The sequence below is a fragment of the Lotus japonicus genome, chromosome 4 (assembly GCF_012489685.1).
Source record: "Lotus japonicus ecotype B-129 chromosome 4, LjGifu_v1.2".
Taxonomy (NCBI): Eukaryota; Viridiplantae; Streptophyta; class Magnoliopsida; order Fabales; family Fabaceae; genus Lotus; species Lotus japonicus.
Genome location: NC_080044.1, coordinates 4,873,754 through 4,887,201, shown reverse-complemented (window position 1 = coordinate 4,887,201; position 13,448 = coordinate 4,873,754). Strand labels below are relative to the sequence as shown.

Sequence of the window (13,448 nt, the reverse complement as noted above, 5' to 3'; positions counted from 1 at the left end):
TAGAATGAGTCTGAACTAGAAAGTAGCTAATGACGAAACTCTAGGTGACGTGAAATGTAAGGGGATTTGGTAAATGAACCAAGGGAAGAACGGTGAAAACAACTTTTGAGAAAGTGAAACCTGAAGTGATCCTGAGGAAACCAAACTTAACTTTACATAGGAAAAGAAAAAGTGCTGGAGGTATGGGCAAGGGTGTGACATGGAGGTTCAATTCATTCCGGATGAAAATGTTGTGTGGGGTATTGCAACTTTTTAGAAGAAGGATTCCTTCGGGTGTGTCCGAATTGCTACAGCGAATAGATTTCTATTGGTAATTAAAACATTTTAGCTTGTAATTAGTAAGCAATATAAATAATAATATAAAATTATTATAAAAAAAATTCATATTTTTATATATTAATGTAAATATCAAGTCAATTTTACTTTTACTTTTTTATTATTATTATTATTAAATTTTTCCGAAAATTCTAATGATATTAGTAATAATACTAAGCATACATCTAAAATTACTTCTTATTAATGATAATTTTTAAAATATTATTTTCAAAACATATAAATATTAATTTTCAATATAAATTTATATAAAAATTATTAATATACTTAAAATCATATTTATTTCATTGATTTTGAATATTAATGCACTATATATAAGTTATTTTTTATTCATAATTGTTATTAATATAGTCATACTTCACAATAATTAAAACATGAAAAATAAATAACAGTCAACAATATTTTGAAATAAAATAGGAATAGTAGAAAACATTTAATTTTAAATGAATTCATAATTTTTGTAAATATAGTAAAATCTCAATATATTTTAAATATGGCTTAAAATAATAATCAATAATGTTTTGACCAAAACATCGAAAGAAGATAAAATATTAAATGACTTAATATTTTATTTCTTTAATTCATCCACATATCCTTTTAATATATATATATATATATATATATATATATATATATATATATATATATATTCCTGACTGTCAAATAATCAGTATATAATAAAGCATTGCTCACTATTCATTTCACATAAAATATTAGAATTTGAAAGTAAAGTTCTTATAAAATGGGTTTTCGCGTTTGCCAACCTTTTCTCCTTGGAGTTGTATTCATTGCTTTGGTTCTGTCTTTAGGTACGCAAAATGATATGATTTTATTTCTCACGTATGATTTTATTTCTCACGTTCTATCTATATATATAATCAACAAGTAAATTGGCTTTTATGAATTTTCAAAACATCTTTTTTTATATCTTTAGACATATTTTGTTGATGTAAAGCTCATTTATTTCGTTGTTGTTGTTGTAGTATTTTGGATAGTGAGTATTGAAATTCACAACACATTTATCAACTTAAATTTAACATGGGAAATTAAGGGAAAGAATTATCTGTATTAAATTGTGAACTTTATTCCTGGAGGTCCAGCAACGGGATTGAATGATTGTGCCTTAGTAGCGTCTGTTGCCAGTGCAAAAGAGTGCAACGATATTTGTATTTCGAAGGGATATGCTCGGGGTACTTGTGACCCAGCTATTACATCTTCTTGTTCATGTTGTTGTGAAAATAAATGATTCATGTAGTACTTCAAAATAATCCATGATGCTCATAAAAAACATATTGTAGTAATAAATAGTCGGTTTCGGTTTTAGTTCAAAAAGAATTTTGGTAAGAGTCATGAATTTAGTGTGCGTTTGTTTCAACTTTGATATTTAATAGTAGCATCATTTAAAAATAAACTATAGCATTGAGTAAATTTAAAAATTATCATTGTTCAAAAAAAAAAAATTAAAATTATCATTATTTATTTATTTAATAATGTGAATATTCATTTTTTTGGTCTTGACCAAGGTATCTCATAGCCGACAGCTGTGAGACTAACCCTTCGCCCCACGGTCAGCGCACTAAGCGGTAGGGGCTGGCCAGTGAGTTGTTTCTATTCGCAAGAGTTGAGATTCGAATCCCCAACCACTTGCTTAAAGGATGAAGTGCAATGTAAATATTCTTTGAAATTAAAATATTTAAATTCAAGTAATATGTTTGTCAGATCGTTTTATTTTTTTTCGAAAACAAAAGATAAGATTGATTGAAACATAATACTTGGGAACAAGACTCTCTCATGCCAATAACCAAGGCCACACGGCATATTTTTATCATAAGTTATAATAACATATTTTTATACTTTTTAGCAAAGGACCAGAATTTGCTTGCTTCGAAAGGAAGAAAGAGTTGTTGAACTAGTTGAATCAGGGTGCATAAGAGAAATTATATTTCTATTGAGATTGAGAAATATATCTGAGATGTACTTAGAATACCATATCTCTGTAATTAAGATCATCTTATCAAATAAGGTATCTTAATTGCAAGCTCCTATACAAGCTCATATACAAACTCTTAGAAATTATAAAACAATACCAGCACAATGATGGTATCTTTATTGCATATTACAGAGGTAATTTCAGAGTTTATTGTTGACAGCTAGTGTATATAAAAGCTTCTAGATAGATCATCTCATATTTGCTTAAAAGTTGAACAGAAGTAAAAGCACATTCCCTCTCACTGCATCCCTTGGCTTTTTTGTATTGGAAAGAGGGAAATTTGCTTTTAAAGTTCAACCAACTGATATCCAAACATGCTGTTAGTTGTTGATGCCTTGTCACAAATGAAAAGCCAACCTGATTATGAAGAAGATTTTATTAATATTGCTATATTCTAATGCAGGATTTAGAAAAGTAGTTTATAGTGAAAATTAAGGATAGTAAGTCATGGACAAAGCTCTATGATTTATATTATAGTTTGAGGCACTACCCCAGATTCATTGTTTTGGTTGCTGGTTCATTGTATTGGGGTTGTAGCTGCCTTAGCTGGAGACTGATTGGCTCAAGTATATCTGATCCATTGCTGATAGTATATGAATGATTAATGGATGGTGCATTTTCTTCTTCTCCATGCCTTGCTTCTATAACCTAAGATCCAAAGCTTTTAGTTAGGGTTAGTTAAACTAAACTTAGTCTTTAATTAGCTTCTACAGAAATAGCTCTTGCTCAGTATATGAAAGAAATCTTTTGAAACTTTGAAATTAAACCATATCTTTTGTAGTGCTTGTGTGTGTAGCCTTTTTCATTGAGCATGTGTCACTTTGTCAGATGAAAATCTTCTGTTTCCAATTCGTTTCGCATTTTCAGTCACACCATTTAGATTTTGACATGCCAATTAAGAAGACACCTGATACAGTTCCATGAGGTGGTTTACTGACATGAAACTATTGAATTGGTGAGACCAGAAAATGAGACACCAATTGAGTACATAAGATTTCAGTCCCACTTTGTCATAATATTTGACAAACTATGAGTAATCAAGTATGCGAAAATGACATTTTCTTAAGTATTGATATGTCTTCTTGACTGGATTACCTTCCTGAGTTCTGCATTTTCCTTATTGATGAGGTCTATCTTCTTATAAAGTTCTTCATTTTCTTGATGACTGAGGCTTCCCTACAATGGCATGAATCAACCGAAATGGGTAAAAAATTTGTGGGGAAAACCTGTGAATTATCAAAAGGAACAAAATTTGATTCCTAAAACCTTTTGGTGTAAATCTTTGATATCATCACTAAAAATTTGACCCTGCAGGCAAATAAATGATCGTGTAAGATTTTTATGCATACATTATAAAATGTATCTTAATTCTAGCATGTTTGAATTAAAATTTTGTTTTACTAAAAAGTAATCGAATCAAACCATAAAGGTACCTTTCTCATGCGAATGTTCTTCAAGCTGATTTCCAGTTGATTTTCTAGATGCCGTAGCTCATTAAAACCCAAACCAGAAACTTCTTGACCCATCAATTGCCTGCATTACCGAAAACAAAAAAAACGGAATTCTAGTTTGTGTTAGATTTGTTCAATACTAAGCGGTAGCGGTGCAGAGGATCCTCTGAGAGTGTTTGTTTGTTCTAATTTCTATGCAAAATGTTTGAATATCTTGGAAAGCATAGTGTATTGACTAATGACTATTGAGGGTATTGCTATACAAGAAGGGGATTGATTTCAAAAATTGTGCAGTGGATCTATGTTCAGATTCGATGTTTATGAGATACTAGCTAGTCTTTTAGTTAGTTAGGAGGTTGTGAATTGGTTAGTGAATCAGTTAATTAATTCTTGGTAGTTACTTAGTTAGAAATTGAATTAGTTTCAGCTCAATTCAGTTATTCTGTTAGTCATGTAAGCAACAAACTGTTGTATATAGTTCTTTAGCTGATCAATTGAAAGCAGATATTCATTTTCTGCCCAAACCTCTAGTTCAATATGGTACCAGATGAGATTTCTCGGTTTCTGCTCACATTGCTGTCTCATTGTATTCCAGTGGATCAATGCTTCAGACTTCATGACTATCCACCACATTACAAGAAATCACAGCCTTTGTCCAATGTAAATCATGTTTCTGTTGAAGATGATTCCAAGTCATCTTCCTCTACTTTGCCTTTTACTTCTCAACAGTATCAACAATTATTACAAATGCTGCAACCTCACCTTTCGCAAGCAACATCACCTTCTATCTATCAGTCTTTTGGTGTCCAAGATTGTATGCTTTTTTTCTTCCACATCATCTTCCTTACCTGAGTTCGTTTTCATTCTTGGATTTTAGATTCTGGGGCCGCATCTCACATAGCTTGTTACCTGAATTTTTTCTTGTCCTATACCAAATTGTCAGACAAATTTGTTCTTTTTCCTAATAATACTAGGGACCTTCTCTATTGCACTTTTTCTCTGCATTAGGTGCAGTTGGTAATCCAAGCATTAAAACTTTTGAAATTTTATGCCACATCTTTTGCATATTTTACGTGACTAATGTGAAATTCAGTTAAGAATCAGTATTAGCCCCACAACAAACCTCATCCTTTTCCTCCAATTATTAAAAAGGACCACTTTATCCAAATCCAACCAGAGTAGATACTTGAAAGTTTAAAACACAACTAGGGAGTGGGGGTTTCTTTCCAATGATTTCAATTTCCTCTATTGAGAAATATTTTGGATAATGCTCAGTTAGTGCAAGACACTTTCCATCTCCCACCTTTAGGATAAGGCTGAATTTGAATGGGAGGGAATTGATAGGGTGACGATACCTCCTGTTACTAAGGTTTATCATAAGAAGCAGCATAGGATAGCAGAGGGAAGTGACATTGGGGGAGAATTCTGGATTTTCTTAACAAACCTGTTAGTAGTTAGACAATTATACTAATTGGTAGATAGTTAGTTGGGATCAAGCTAGTAGTAAATTATAACTATCAGGCAATAATTCACTAGCTTTATTCACTAGATGGTGGAAATCAAAGGAGGTCATTCAAATTTCCTCAATATCTTGTATTTTTGATTTCTTTCTGCTATAGTAGCCTACATTAGTCAGTTCTATCATCAAACTACAAGCTATAAATAACTTTTAAAATATTTGACTCATCAAACATCATAGGTGTTTTAATGGATGGAGTCCTAACAAAGGATTTTTTTCTAAAAGGAATGTTCTCTCATCTCAACAAGTAGACTTGTGTTTTATATTCCAATCAACATGAAAATACACCCCATTTACTGATCTAACATAGTTCTTCTCACTAGGATTTAGGCTAATATGGATGCATGGTTGGTTTACTACTCCAATATTAGCCCCTCAAATATCAGAGATAAGTTATGGCATGTGCTTTTCATTACTTATGACATGTCATAGTTTAACCTTTTTCACTTTTGCATAAAAGGAGAAAACTTAGGAATCAGTCCTTTAATTCCTTTGGCTTTCTAGATTGAACTACATTTATGTCTTGTTCTTGGTTTTATCCTAAGGAAACTAGTTTCATCTGCTGCAGAGTGTATTAATATGGTTGAATGTGTTGCTCATTTAGTCGATTAGAAGTTGTAAAACTTTGTCTTTCCAGTTTATGGTTGGAATATCGCTTGGATTCCTGTTCAATAAATTTTCCTCACGAAAAAGATTATACCTATGAAATTGTTGGGTTTTTAACCTTTTACCTGTGGCATTCAAGCAAATGTTGTAGTTGTTGCCTCAAGCTTGCCGCTTCTCTTTGCCAAAACTAGCAAGATGTAAGAAAACATAAGATGTTTATGACACAAATCAATTATAGGCTAAATGATACTAATAGAGAGGTGAAATAGACATAATTTTCACATTTTAAAATATTCTCTCCACATTAAGGTGCTTAAGTCCTAAAAGAGAACTTACAAGTGAGGTTGAAATAGCTAAGTATAAAAAACCTAGGGCATAGTTTACTCTCAATTATGCTATCTTAAAGTATTTTAGTAATTTTGAAGAAAAAAATTTGAATAGTATTATTTTGTACATGAGTCATTTTTTTTTCAAAATTCAGTGACATACAATCACTAAAGTGAGGGAGAGTTAGATATCCATATGATAGGGGTAGGTGTAAGAAGATATGGTCTTTTTTTTTGAAAGAGTAAGAAGATACAGTCAAGCACTAAAGTCATTTAAAAATTTGCCTATTTTCCTATGAAACCATAATATTAAATCGTACTAGAGCTTTGTTAAAAAAACTCCACACTTAAGAGACTTACAGTTTTATGACCTTAACATAAAAAATGTGCTATGTTACCCCCCAAGTAATCGTATTTAAGTGTATGATAAGATAAAGTCTAAGTTCTACTATAAGGGTTTTATGAATTTGTGATATTTGTTAAATAGCAACATCTTATTCAAGTGAGGGAGAGATTATAGATCCATATAGGGGTAGATGTAAGAAGATATAGCTAAGCACTGGAGTGAAGTATCACTTATGTAAGGTTGGGTTTAAACATAGGCATAGATTTGGACCCATCATGGTGAAGAGCATTCAAGTAGTTGTGTAAATAAGGTTGGTGAAGACAGTTTTATAGCTATGCAACATATGTTGCACGATGCTTTTAGGCTAGAGTTTGAGCCACTGCCTAAATAAACTCAATATTTTTTTTATTTGCCAGGACTATCCAACCAACCCATATACGAAGGAGATTTTGTGTCAAAATTATCAATGAGTGTGGTTGTTTGGCTGCTAAATCTAACTAGAGAGTGTCTCAGTAGTGTCTCAATTATTTTTGCAAGTATGCTTTTAGACGTAGCCTAAGGATTAAGTTAATACCAAAAAATTCAAGCAAAGAAGTTGGTACATGTTCTAGGATTGAAGGCTCAAAAGATTAACTGTTGTGTTCAAGGTATGTTGTGATGTTGATGCTTGGTTGCATTTTGATGAAATTATCCAGACTTTGCGAGTGAGCCTAGAAATGTGAGAAAAAGTTTATGTTCTTATGGTTTAACACCTTATATTCAAGGGAACACAAATTAAACCATGCTCATGTAAGCTTGTCATCGTTACATACAACCTTTCACCTAAAATATGCATATCTAGACGTTTCATGTTTTTGAATTGTCGTACTCTAGCGTCGTCCAAACCAAATGTACTTACTGTTAATTTTCTGAATCGCTTAATTGATGAGTTTCAAGAGTTACGAATTACTAGTGTCCTCACATATGATATCACTACTAGCATTTTTTTTTGCAGTTTTTACTCCCTCTTTCTTATACCTCATTTCCAATTGATGTGAGGAATCCACTTATAGAGTTAAGTCATTTTTTAAAGAATTGTGTTCAAATAGATTAAGGAAGGAAGAGTTATATAGGCTGGAGAAAAAAATCTCAATAATCATATATAAAGTAAAGAGAATATTTCCACCTGGATTCTTTGATTCAATGGAGCATATGACGGAGGAGGAGGAGTAGGCTCTAAGGAATCACAAAGGAGAAGTTCTTGGCTACTTTTCAAGAAGAAGAAGCGACTACCCTAGAATACTTTTATTAATTACATTTGTTAGTCTTACAAACTGCACATTCCAAATATTCAATTGGATAAGGAGGATGGCACTTCTTGAGTAATTCGGGACCTAGTGGTATTGGTGGATTCTAAGGAATCATAAAGGCGAAGTTCTTGGCTTCTTTTCAAAGTCTATTGAGAGGGCATGAGCTTTTGAAGCGAAAGTTATGAGATCTATAATGCTTTATGTTCTATCACGAATTTGATATTAAGAATATCATCCTTGAAAGCGATTCTCTCTAGCTGTGGATTGAGTCAAAGTTGGAAGGAACAGGCCATATATAGAAGCTTCAGAATACTCTACATTTGAATGATTACTAGCTATTGGAAGGTCATAAACTGTTTTTGTCTTTAGAGAGCTGAATCACTTTGTGGATAATTTAGCTAAAATGATGTGCATGTTGGTAGCCCTTTGGGCAAATTGTGGGGGTATTAACCACTCTTTGGGCTCCTATTTTTCTTGTTAAATAAAAATGCTATTTTTGGTAAAAGTAGATAAATAAAAACTTAGATAATCCTCATTTGGTTAGAGTTAGATTCGTTAGAAATTCTCAAAAAAATTTCCTAAGTCAGACATGGTTATACATGCAAACAATGATGCTTTAATAATGCATAAGTAGAATAGGAGATGTGTTACCTTGATTTCTGACGCAAAACTCATTAGTTGAGGATGGTCCTCTTTTAGTTTGTTATAATGCTCAATGATTGACTCCATGCTGCCACAAATGTAGATATCCATATTAGGGAGATGAAAAATGATATTTTCATACATCCAAAGAAACACTACTTTTATCTGCATAATTTGAATATTCTCAAAGCGTATTGTATTATATGAAGTTCTATATTTACCAAAAAATATGAAGTTCTATACTACGAGTAAATTAAATTTAAATGGTTATCACAAGAGTGTACATTTTATTTAGTGCGTATATATTTCCCGTGATGTATAATATTTTCAAAATAGTATGACAAAACTTTGGTTGAAAATGTATTTCTCAGAAAATGTATTTCTCAGAAAACATTTTAATCAAAATCTAATTTTAACAGTGTAATTCAAGGATTATATGATGAGAATGTGAGTCATAGGAATAAATTATGTTTTTCGAAAGAAAAATAATTATTAGTAAAGTAATAAAACTTTACAGCTACCATCTCAAGTAGGACGAACACCCAACCATAGAACCACCCTAAAGAAGCAGAGGCATGATTAACAAGCCTCTTGGAATAAGTATTTTCATCCTAGCTAGCTAGTAACCTTCTTTGGTATTCCCGGTGCGGCTCCTACAAAGGTGGGCGCTGGTTCTCGGCTTCGGGGGAAGATGTTGGGGAGTTAATGGATGTAGGGAAGGCAAGTGAATGGGGCTTATTTGAGATTTTCATCTTGGAGGAATTGTCAAGTTGGGAAGTCGATGGTACCACGTGGCTTGCTGATCAATGAGAGGATGGTTGAGAATAAAAATTGTCTTTGTGATTTGGAGGCAAAGATTCCAATAGAGACATGAGGGACATAATTCAGTCGTATGAAGCGATTTGGCGGTGGCAGAGAAAAACTTAGAGGTCTTGGGGATTCCTATACAACCTTTTGATTTTGGGAGTAGACCCTTTTTATGTTTGGGTTGACCACTAATGCAGTGAGATCGTCTTATCTTGAGGATGCTTGGCTACCCCACTCTCTTCTAATGAGGTTATTATCGTGAAGAAGGGTCAGGCTGTTCAAAAGGATTATGGTGGTTCTAAAGGGATTGCTACAGGGCTCGCTGATTGATGAGAGGATGGTTGAGGATAAAAATTGCCTTTGTGATTTGGAGGCAAAGATTCCAGCAGAGACTCTCTTCCGGATATATCTTTTTGGGGTTCTAGAGATCTTGTTAAGGTTAATGAAGGTTGTCCTGAAGACGACGACTTGGTAGAGGAGGGACAAGATTCAGTCGTTTTCGGTGACTTGGTGGTGGCGGAGAGAAGCTTAGAGGTCTTGTGGCTTCGTATACCACATTTCGGCTGTGGGAGTAGATCCTTTTTTATGTTTGGGTTGACCACTAGTGCGGTGAGATCGTTTGATCTTGAGGATGCTTGGCTAGCCCACTCTCTTCTAATGAGGTTATTATCATGAAGAAGGGTCAGGCTGTTGAAAAGGATTATGGTGGTTCTAAACGGATTGTTACGCGGCTCGCCGATTGATGAGAATATGGCTGAGGATAAAAAAAATTCTTTGTGATTTGGAGGCAAACATTCCAGTAGAGACTCTCTTCCGGATATCTTTTTGGGGTTCTAGATCTTGTTCAGGTGAATGAAGGTTGTCTTGAAGACGATGACTCGGCAGAGGAGGGACATGATTCAGTCATTTTCTACAAGGCCTCGTGGGCGTCCTAAGAATAAAAAGAGAGGGCGGTCTTCTCAGTCTGTGGGGGTTTCCCTTTGAGGATGTTGTACCTTTGGATTTGTAGGAGGAGGTGGCTTGTTTTACGCTCCTATTTCTGTAGAGGTGTTAGAGTCTGCACCTTCAGATGCGGTTTCTGCTAGAAGATATTGTACTAGAACTTAAAATGTATGACTTATCAGAAAAGCTTTGGGTCTTGAGTACTCAAGCAGTGACCTCCAAGCTATATGTGGCTTGGAGAAAGAACTTAGGACGATATTCTCTTCTTAGCGTCCTAGAATAGGTTTTTGTTTTGGTTGCTTATTTTCTGATTTTAGGAGCTTTTTTTTTATAAAGTTTTTGAGGTTTGTTTTTGTTTGGGGCATGTGTCTGCACCCTTAGCGTCCTAGCATTGCATTTTTCAACCTTAGACCTTAGTTGTCGAAGAGGATATGCAAGGAAAGATACATTGAGCCATGGTTGATTTTTTACCTCCCTTTCCAACTCATTTGTCCGTCAACTCTTATCACTTGAGTTATTCTTCAGAGACCATATATTTGTTTACTTGTAATATAATATCATGCAATTCAAATTTTTATATATAAGAAATGAAAATATATGCAGATAAAAACTTAAAAAAATAATGATTTATTTTCTATATCTCAACTTGGTGACACTTGATTTTAAATGGATCAGTTTGGTTAGGATTAGTAGATAAAATTTTAAAAACTCGAACCAAATCAATTAAATATAATCAGTTCAGTTTTTGTTATACCTCAACCCATAAGCATCACTGTGGGAAATTGATTGGGTTCAGATAAAGGCACATATATAGGACACTGAGTTGCAACATGCACCTCCAATATTCATATAAAAACTCATTTCATGACCTTTCTAAAAATAAAATGACAGATTGATTGACTTAGGCCGTATTTAGAAGAGATTAACTGAACTTCTTGAAGTGTAAAATACTTATATGAAAGTATGAGTTTGCTTATGAAAATAATTTATGATTTATGTGTAATTTATTTTGAACTTATTTTTATAGGTTACTCAGATTAACTAATTAATAAGTATATTTATATTTATCTATAATATATTTTGAGCTTATCTAAATTAACATATGAGATTAACTTATAACTTATAAGAGGGGGGAAGGCAAAGGATAGATTCCCCAATAATGCATCCCTTACCTCATCATGTGGTGTTTTCCTGGCATGTTTCAAATACCAATATAACTGTCCTTTATTATTATAAACTTACACCTGAGATTAATAAAATGCAAATTAAGAAGCAACCATAAAGTATATGAGATTCAAAGTCTTGTATGTAAATTTAGAAGATTAATTATTCAACCTGAAAGAAGAGTTGTGAATTTTAATCACCAAGTGAAAAAAAAGAGACCAAAGGGAACAAACAAGAAATTGGATCCTACCTGGTGCTTGCATAGTCATAAAGCTTTCCAGTGCTGGAGAACACCATGAGTCCAACTTGAGCATCACAGAGAATAGAAAGTTCTCTTGCTTTCTTCAACAACCCTTTTCTTCTCTTTGAGAAAGTCACTTGCCTGCTAGATGTATCATCAATCCTGCGAATGATAATCTTTCCTCTCCCCATCGCGATCTCTCGTCGATCAAAAGTCAAAACTCACTAGGGTTCTTTCATAAATTGCTTTTGGTATATCAATCAACAAATTAAACCTGAAACATCGAATGCTAATGAAGAAAATCAACATGAATTGAAAGGAAATTAAATCTGAACGATTGGTGCACACATATGAATGGGGGAAAGGGGATAACATGTTAATAAATAATTATAAGTGCAACAAAATAATGAATAGTGAAAGTAACTTGCTTGAAAAATATTGGAGCTGAAAGCAAAGATTGAAGAAGATGGAGGAGACGAAACAAGGAACTTTGTGATGCTTTGTTGGGAAAGAAAAATGTGGTTTTTCCGTTTTTTTAAGGCTCAAGATGGTTTAATCTGCTTAGGGTTAAGGTTTCTTGTCTGTGGGACCAACTCAACAAGTACGGAAACATAGAGGGTCAGATTTAAATCGTACACAGACAATAGATCATCTCAACCGTACAAAAAAAGTCTCATGGTATAAATTAATGTTAGTTGATAATATTTTAATTATCAAAAATAAATAAATAAATGTCAGCTGATAAAAGAATACTCCCATTTCAAAAAAAAAAGGAAACTATATATGTGTTTTTATACTAAGCTTCTTCTTTTAAGATTTAGAATCTGGAATGCGTGAATTACTTATGGCTAAAACCTTCAACTCTTCTTTGATTTGGTAAGTGATAAGTGTCATATTTACCTAGTTTTGATGTGCAATTTAGGTACTTATCTTTGTGATTAATGAGTTATATTTGACAACTTCACCCTCTTTTGATTAGAACTTCTTGATATGTGAAATTTAGTTAGAATATGCACAAGCATTGCTTCTAATCTCAAAAAGTGTTGTAGGATTGAAGATTGAGGAAAATGCAAGCTTTGAGTAGGAAATACAAATTTGAAGTTCTTGAGTGTCGGGCGCTTCTCAGAGGCTGTCGGGTGCTCCTGGCGGTCAAGGAAACCTCACTTTGAAGAAAGCAGAGTGTCGGGCGTTCCTCAGAGGCCGTCGGGCACTCTGTCTGACGAAATTTCATATTTAAGCCCCCTCTTTAGAAATCTGCAACTAACTAAGATTGGAAAACAGAAAACTTACTTGAGAAACTAGAGAGCTCAAAAGAGAGAAGAAGGAAAGGAGGTCTTAGGGTTCCTAAACTTCCCGACGAGCCGGAAACACGACGGTGACGACGATGAGCTTCATCTTCTTCTAGTTTTCACTTGTAAGCTTTTGTAGCATCCATGGCTATGGATAGCTAAGCTTTTCTTTGTTGGGATTTGGTGGAGTACCTTGACTCTAAGTATCTAACTTAGTTCTTATGCATATGAATCTTTTTATCTCTTGATTTCAATGATATAATCTTGTTCTTAATGCTTGTTTTAACTTGATCAATTAGAACTTGATTAGAGATTTGATGTGCGAGTGAAAGCTACATATTTGAATTGGATTTAGATTATATCATCTAATAATCTCAATTGCTAGACATAGAGTTATGTTTGTTAGTCGTTAAACACCCGAATCAATCACGCTTCGCTTTGTTAGTTATGCGAGGCATCGATGATTAATTAGGAGAGCGAACCGTTAATCTACTCATGTAAGA

At 33.4% G+C, this 13,448-nt stretch overlaps 1 protein-coding gene across 1 annotated transcript; it reads right to left on the bottom strand.

The window, feature by feature from the left end:
- Positions 1–2,306: 2,306 nt before the first annotated feature.
- LOC130714108 (MADS-box transcription factor 23-like) lies at positions 2,307–12,149 on the bottom strand. Its single transcript, XM_057563995.1, has 8 exons — positions 11,666–12,149; positions 8,512–8,590; positions 6,025–6,086; positions 3,757–3,856; positions 3,590–3,631; positions 3,419–3,499; positions 2,814–2,971; positions 2,307–2,680 (listed from the first exon to the last, which is right to left on the bottom strand). The coding sequence occupies exons 1-8, from the start codon at positions 11,845–11,847 to the stop codon at positions 2,662–2,664; spliced, it is 723 nt and encodes a 240-aa protein (XP_057419978.1). The 5' UTR covers positions 11,848–12,149; the 3' UTR covers positions 2,307–2,661.
- Positions 12,150–13,448: the final 1,299 nt, after the last annotated feature.

What these genes read in the sequence shown, in the direction of transcription:
- LOC130714108 (XM_057563995.1), bottom strand. Translation starts at nt 11,847, where the DNA reads ATGGGGAGAGGAAAGATTATCATTCGCAGGATTGATGATACATCTAGC. An exon ending in GTTTTGCGTCAGAAATCAAG is followed by an intron (nt 6,087 to 8,511) that starts GTAACACATCTC and finishes ACATCTTGCTAG; the next exon opens with TTTTGGCAAAGAGAAGCGGC. An exon ending in TCAAAGATTTACACCAAAAG is followed by an intron (nt 3,500 to 3,589) that starts GTTTTAGGAATC and finishes ATGCCATTGTAG; the next exon opens with GGAAGCCTCAGTCATCAAGA.